The sequence below is a fragment of the Emiliania huxleyi genome (assembly GCF_000372725.1).
Source record: "Emiliania huxleyi CCMP1516 chromosome Unknown EMIHUscaffold_1396, whole genome shotgun sequence".
Classification (NCBI taxonomy): Eukaryota; Haptophyta; order Isochrysidales; family Noelaerhabdaceae; genus Emiliania; species Emiliania huxleyi.
Genome location: NW_005201195.1, coordinates 1 through 7,141, shown reverse-complemented (window position 1 = coordinate 7,141; position 7,141 = coordinate 1). Strand labels below are relative to the sequence as shown.

Genomic DNA, 7,141 nt, shown 5'->3' with positions numbered 1-7,141 from the left:
GGGGGTGGGGGGGGGGGGGGGGAGGGCGCGCGCCCTCGTCCAGCCTCGAGCGCAGCACCTATTCACAGCCGGAGCCGTGAAGAGCTCGCGGCGAGGAGAGGCCGGACTCGTCGAGCCTCGAGGGCGCGGGACCGCCGCGTCCGCGTCGAGCAACTCGTCGAGCAGGCGGCGGTTGGGCAGCAAGTCGCACTTTGAGAGCACCTGCTCGCCACTCCGGGGCGTGAGCGCTCGCCGCCAAGAGGGCGGCGTCTCGCGCGATGCCCGGGGCTGAGCGCCGCACGTTGCAGTGCGGCAGCTCGAGCATCGTCATGGCGGAAAGGCAGGCGAGCACCCCGGCCACGAACTTTGGCGCGTCCTGCAGGGAGGTCGAGCCGAGTGAGAGTGTCACCCGTCACGGCGTGTCAGTTCTGAATCGACAGGATCGGGTCGCGTCCTGCAGGAAGGTCGAGTCGATCAGGTAGACCGAGGCGAGCCGAAAGCCCATGCGCTGCAGCTCGGAGACGACGCGGCTCATCGCGGGCACGTGCGAGTAGAGCTCGACCTCAGGGGCAGCCAGACAGTGGGAGGTGGTGCGATGCGATGCGATGCGATGTGATGTGACGTGGTATTGAGCTCGACCTGGCCCGGGCAGTCAAACAGGACGTACTCGTCGCCGCCTGAGACGTGACGAGGCGCAGCGAGCCGCGCTGAGCGGCGGCGAGAGCGGGCGAGAGCGGGGCAGAGCCGCAGTGCGGGCGCGACGGCGGCGGCAGCGGCGGGCGGCAGCGGAGCAGGCAGTAGAGCAGTGAAACCGCGCGCAGCGGCGGCAGCGGCGGCAGCTGCGCACGGCGGGAGGCGGGCGGCAGCACCGAGGTCGTCGAGTTCCGACTCGAGCCAGTCAATGTTGTCGACGAGGTACTCCATCGCGTAGATGAGCCCGCCGTTCGGGCCCAGCCGCAGCTCGCTCATCACGTCCTCGAGCGGCACGAGGTCGCGGATGTCGGCCGCGACCGGGTACCGAAAGTGCTCCGCTGCTGGGTCGAGGTTGACGACGTGGACGCGCCGCCGCTGCGCCTCGCAGTGCGTGCGCATGAGGTTGCAGTATGTCGACTTGCCGGCGCCGGCCGGGCCGATGACGAGCGTCGCGCAGCGGACCATATGTGTATGTGGCACCGGCCCGGCGCGCAGAGGAGCAAAACGCAAAAGAAACATCTCTAGTGAGTAGAGGGGGCGTCCTGCAGTTAAGGGGAAACCCGGTACGGGGCCAACCCTCGGAGACCCGTGTTTACTTTACGGCCCCTTCCCCGCGAACGCGCATCCCCCCGTGTGCCGTGAAGCGTGATAGCAGATAGGCCGTGTGATAGGGCTTTTTCTTGCCCGCAACCTCCCGCGGATCATGTACATGCGGCCGATCAAATCCGATCATCCGGCCCGCTGGGTGCGCTTTCTCAGCTCCGCGGCCCTGGGTGTGAGGTTAATAACTGCACTCCAAGTGCTCCAAGTGCTACGTAGGACCGAGCCTCGTCACGGTGTCGCGATTTTGACACCTTTAAGCGCTCAGCCTTTCTAGACTCGAGCGATGGATAGAGTCAAGGCAATCACTTAGTCACTCAGTCAGTCTATGAGTCAGTCAGTCAATCAGGCAGTCAGTGGTGAGCAGAGAGAGGAAGTTCAGATGGAAGTGGAGAGCGGCGGTGATAGCGGGGCAGCGGGGAGCAGCGGGCAGGGTAGGTAGGATCGATGGCGCAGAGTCGAGGAGTGAGATGGTGGGAGTAAAGGGATATGCAGGAGGACGACGCGCTTATATGCTCTGAGGTCACAGTATGGGTTCGGTACCTGTTCACAGCCTTGTTATTGAGAAGAAAATACCTCCTTCACAGCAGTGTGAAGAATTATATGGCTGTGCACGCTCTCCGGCTCCTTGGCGATGGAGTCCTCGGATGAGGAGATCTCTGATGAGGAGCTCATCGACATTGAGCCAGTAGACGACCGCTGTGCGGAGCTCAGCAGGTTGAGCGAATTGCTCGAGGTGTCTGTGTCCGAGGCTTCCCGACTGCTGCGCAGCTGCAACGAGTCCAGCGAGCTCCTGATGGAACGCTATCTTGAGGACGCGTCGCTCGTCCGGCGTGAGGCGGGCCTCTCCGAGGTGGCATCGGAGAGTCCTGCTGAGGACGTAGTACCAATGCGGCTGCCCAATGCACAAGGGCAGTCAAGCACCGTGGCCATCTGCTTGGGCGACGGCGGCAGCGTACACGCTGCTCGAAGCGTTGTGCGTCAGTGCCTTACCATGGCACATATGCTGGATGAGGGTGACTCCGCAGCGGCACGGGTCGGGTTGCCTCTCCTCGAGCACTCTGACGAGCCTGCTCTGGGCCTGCTGCTGCGCTGCTGCGAGCTCATTGACCAGTCGCAGCAGCCGCTTGTGCTGCGGCTGCGCGGTATCGTCGAGCCGCAGGTGGACGCGCTCGACGATGCCAAGTTCATGCGCTTGGTAGTTGTTGCCAACTATCTCGCCGTACCCGATGCCGTGATCGCTCTGCTCGTCGACGCGCTGGCCTGCCGGCTCTCGTCTTGCCTCAGTTCTGCACGGGTGCGAGAGCGCTTTGGCGGCGCGGCCGACTTGAGCGAGGTGGAGGCCCTGCACTCGCTGCAGGAGCCTCTGCTGACCGAGGAGGAGCACGCTGAGGAGGTTGGAGGTGGCACGCACCTGTCGGGCGTGATTGGCGAGCATGACTTGTTGCTGCGCGCGCTCTCACAGCTCCCCGAGGCAAAGCTGCGCATGCTCAAGGGAGTCGATCGCGGCATGCGAGCCGCCGCGCGTGCCGTGCTGTGTAGTGCCGTGTGGCAAGCGGCCAACCTAACGATCAGCGACGTGCACGTCGAGCTGCTCCATCTACCGGCCGCCGCTCGGTGCGCCCGTCTGCTCCAGTACTATCAGCCTCTTCCAGTGCCGGAGCAGCCTGCAATGCCGCTGCTCAGAGCCACCAAGCCACTCCTGACGACCGTCGAGGGGTGTGAGCTGCTCTACTCGCTCAGCCGTGACGAGCAGGCAGACGAGCTGCTGCGCCTCCTGCTGGTGCAGCATAGGCTGTCAGCGAACGAGCAGAGGTTCGTGATGCTGCACGCGTGCCTCGGCGGGCGGCTGCCTCAAGTCGGAACGCTCCTGGCCGCAGCACCGCAGCTCGCCTTGGGAAGGTGCCCAGACCTCAAGCAGGTGATGCACACGTGCAAGCGTGCCGCAGCTTTGGGCTGCCGATTAGGGACAGATCGCCACCTGGTGGTTGGGGACATGTCACGCCTGATCCCGAATGCGACCGATTCTCATTCGTTTCTGCATGTGGCAGCCACAGCAGAGGTGGCACGATGCCTCGTCGAGGCGGGTGCAGATGTCGAGGCGATAGGCTGCATAGGCCATCGGCCGCTGCACACGGCAGCCCACTTTGGGCACACGACCACTGTGGCATATCTGCTGTCGATTGGCGCTGATCCCACCGTGCGCTCATCGTGCCAGTTGCGTGAGACGCCACTGAACATTGCCGAAAACATTGGGTCCGTGGAGGTGGCACAGATACTACGCGATGCGCTCTCCTGAGTTGGAGTTGTTTATGTCTGCCCACGGATCCGCGTCGTCCGTTTTCATATTCAAAGCATATATTCCAACTTCCGGCAGCCGCTGGATGAAACTGGCTGAAATCGCCCTGTGGGGGCGGCAGCGGCGACCGCCCCGGGGGCGGCAGCGGTGACCGCCCCGGGGAATATGTTTAGCGACTCCCACCCCCAAGGAAGTTCTGATAGACATGTCCAGGACTCTGTGGCTCCGAAGTAGCGTGTGCGTCGAAGCCACAAGAGGGGCGCTGGCTACGTCGGAGAATTGGTGGGGGGTGGGGGGTTCGCGTATTTTGTTTTCTTAATAGTTCTGGGAGCAAACGATTCCGCAGCGTACTGGTCGTGAAGAGGCGCGATGCCGATGGAAATCGTGGGACGCGAGCTGAGCGGCGGCCGGGTGTCAAAGGTCGCGCGCACAGAGGCATCCCCCCCAGGGCCGCCGGACGGGTCGGTCCCGGCGCTGTTCACAGCGCCGACATCCGTTCACACCCCAAGGGACATCATCAAAGGAGGGGGCATGGCCATCTCCCCCTCCCTGCCCGCAATCGGCCCGCGGCGCGTGCAAGCCGCAGGGCCCCCACTCTGCGCAGGAACTAGCCGGCTGGGGCAGTCGGAGAAGGGGCAACTCCGTGCACTGACGGTCGGCCGTCAGAAAACACGCCTGCGTGGATCGCGTCACACCAATCCTCGCTACCCAACGCGGCCAAACGAGATCCGAGAATGGTAGAGAAACCCGCAAAAAAAAAAGTTGGGCGGGGCGGACGCAAATCTTCACAGATAGGTTGATAAGAAACAAGAAGCTCACATCGCACAGACAGTGAATTGAGCGCCTCCCTCTCTCTCCGGCTGCGCGCCTGACCGGTGCGGCCTCCGAGTCGGCGTCTAGCGCGCGCGATAAGGTTTTTGCTCGCCTTCCCTGGGACCCCGTGTTGCGTGACTCTGTGCAATTTCGGGCCCGGGGTTGTGCGTTTACGTGAGGGTGTGAGATTCACCCTTGGGGACCCGCCCCAGCACACAGCTGCCCAGGCACGACGGCAAGAAACCCAAGGGTGAAGGTGTGAGAGGCGGACCTAAGGAATTCACAGAGAATGGCGCGGACCGCCGCCACCCCCAACGAGGGCTCCCCGGCTGACGTGCTCGACGCCGGCTGCCTCGCCGAGATCTTTGGCCGCCTCACCGACGTCGGCCTCTGCCGCGTGCGCAGTGTGTGCACCTCGTGGCGTGCCGCCGCCTCCATTCCGGGGATTTGGCGCGAGGTTTTTGCGACAATGCACGGAGAGCACGCTCGGCGGTGGGCGCCGTCGCAGGACCCGCTCGTGGACCCACCCGGCGGCGACGAGTGGCAAGTGCGCTGCGCCCACCGCCGCCAAGCAGCCTCCAACCGGGTGGCGGGGCAGGCGACCTACCGCAAGCTCCCGTACGAGATGGGCCACTCGCCCACCGCCTCGCCCTTCTACGTCGCCTCGCTCGCCATCGACGGCCCGTGGCTCGCGCTCGGAGAGTTCGGCGGTTTCCTCACGCTCTACGACCTGCGGGCGAGCCGGCGGCGGTGGCGGCGGCCGCACGCCCTCCCGCAAGGCTTTGTGGAGAACGGGCGCGAGGACCTGTGCGTGGTGAGCGCGGCGATGGTGGACGCGGTCGGCGGCTGCGTGGGCAGCCTCGCCTCGGGGAGTGGCACGCTGCTGGTCCGCTGCCTCTCTTCTGGCCAGCTGCTGCACCGGCTCGACCACTCCGCCCTGCTGGGAGGGCTGGCGGACGCTCTGCCGCAGCTGCCACCGCTCACCTTTCCAGGAACCTACTTCAACATGCCGCAGTGGCGGACGGAGTGCGTCGTCGCCTCGCTCTGCCTCTACTCGGCCGAGCGGCTCGGGCCGGAAGCCTCGCGAGGCGGGAGCAGGCAGGGCGGCGGGAGCAAGCAGGGCGGCGGGAGCAGGCAGGGCGGCGGGAGCAGGCAGGGCGGCGGGAGCAGGCAGGGCGGAGGAAGGGCCGGCGGAGGCGAGCCCGGCGGCGGGCCGAGGTGCGGCGGGCCGGGGTGCGGCGGCCCTCTCCGGCTGATGAGCGTGGCGGTGCTCGAGAAGACCTCGCCGACGGAGCAGGACCTGACCGAGTGCCTCTCGATGCTGTGGCTACTCCCACCGCTGCCTGTGAACAGCGTCTCTTCACACCTCTAGCTGTGAACAGGTGCCTCTCGATGCTATGGCTCCTCCCACCGCTGCCGCGGCCCGGCGAGGCGGCCGCAGAGGCAGGCGGCTCCCGAGAGGCGGCCGGGGAGGCGGAGCTTGCGGTTGCGCCGCCGCAGCTGCTGCGCGCGCGAGTGGGCGCCATGTCGGAGCAGGGCGGTGTGGTGGCGGAGGTGTGAACAGCGTCTCTTCACACCTCTAGCTGTGAACAGGCGCCATGTCGGAGCAGGGCGGCGTGGTGGCGGAGGTGCACGCTGGCTCGGGCGGATCGGCGCACGCTGCTCCTCCCCCGAGCTAGCTGCCCCTTCCGAGCCCCTTCCGAGACCCTTCCGAGACCCTTCCGAGACCCTTCCGAGACCCCTCTCCCGGAGCCTTCCTGCAGGCGCACGAGCTGCTGCTCCTCGAGCTCCTCACCCTCCTCCCGCTCGGCCGTGCGAGCTTGCACCTCGCGAGGGGGAGGAGGTGTGAACAGCGTCTCTTCACACCTCCAGCTGTGAACAGGTGCGAGCCTGCACCTGGCGAGGGGGAGGAGGGCGACTCGAGCGTCGCGGCGCACCTTCTCGAGCCGCGACGCGTACCGCCTCGCCGAGAAGGGCACACCGAACGCGGACATGTCCCGGACATGTCATGGACGTGCCCGGGTAGGTACAGCCTCGCCGTCGAGAAGGGCGTGCCGTACGCGTCTCTCCAGCGCCGCTCGCCGACCTCGTGGCTCGTGCTGCTCGAGCTGCCCGTCCCGCCCGGCCTCGGCCACCGAGGCGCCTTCCTCGAGGTCTGGAGCGTGACCTGCTCCCAGTCCGCCGAGGGGCTGCGCGCGCAGGCGGCGGCGTCGCAGCCACCGCAGCAGGAGGCTGCTTGGCCGGAGAAGGCCCTGCACGCCGCTCCTCCGGCGGAGGCTTCCCTCCTGCAGGTCGTCGGCCAGCCGGCCTCAGTCAAAGTCCACTCGTCGTTCTCCGCACCGAACCCTCCCTCCTTAGCCCTCCCTCCGTACCCCTCCCTCCTTAGCCCTCCCTCCGTACCCCTCCCTCCTTAGCCCTCCCTCCGTACCCCTCCCTCCTTAGCCCTCCCTCCGTACCCCTCCCTCCTTAGCCCTCCCTCCGTACCCCCCCCCCCCTCCTTCCCCTCCCGCAGGTGCTCGACCTCTCCTACCCGCAGCAGGCCCTCTGGACGTCGCAGGCGCCGGTGCCGCGCGTCGACTGGCCGCCCTTCGACCGGCACCGGTCAGTCTTCCTCCCGTACCAGCACCTCGCCCGCGAAGGCTTCTCTACCTACCAGGAAGGGCGGGAGAGGCCCGCGCTGCTCGAGCTCGACTCTGGAAGGCGCATCCTCGGCCGCAGCTCGTATGGAGCACAGCCCGACTACTACACCACGGTGGG

General features: G+C 66.5%; 3 protein-coding genes across 3 annotated transcripts; 2 read left to right on the top strand and 1 right to left on the bottom strand.

Moving 5' to 3' along the window:
* Positions 1-391: 391 nt before the first annotated feature.
* Positions 392-1,137, bottom strand: EMIHUDRAFT_78000 (hypothetical protein; the record flags this gene model as incomplete). The annotated part of the gene is made up of 3 exons (XM_005787970.1): positions 392-541; positions 619-656; positions 849-1,137. The coding sequence occupies 3 exons, from the start codon at positions 1,135-1,137 to the stop codon at positions 392-394; spliced, it is 477 nt and encodes a 158-aa protein (XP_005788027.1).
* Positions 1,138-1,906: 769 nt separating this feature from the next.
* On the top strand, positions 1,907-3,906 carry EMIHUDRAFT_460570 (hypothetical protein; the record flags this gene model as incomplete). Its single annotated transcript, XM_005787969.1, has 1 exon — positions 1,907-3,906. One exon carries the CDS (start codon positions 1,907-1,909, stop codon positions 3,569-3,571), a length of 1,665 nt encoding a protein of 554 aa, XP_005788026.1. The 3' UTR covers positions 3,572-3,906.
* Positions 3,907-4,673: 767 nt separating this feature from the next.
* EMIHUDRAFT_122649 (hypothetical protein) lies at positions 4,674-7,136 on the top strand (the record flags this gene model as incomplete). Its single annotated transcript, XM_005787968.1, has 7 exons — positions 4,674-5,707; positions 5,767-5,924; positions 5,978-6,012; positions 6,148-6,196; positions 6,267-6,378; positions 6,411-6,675; positions 6,897-7,136. Coding segments are annotated over 7 exons (1,893 nt in total), but the record flags the coding sequence as incomplete, so codon positions are not given.
* Between the last annotated feature and the right edge of the window lie 5 nt (positions 7,137-7,141).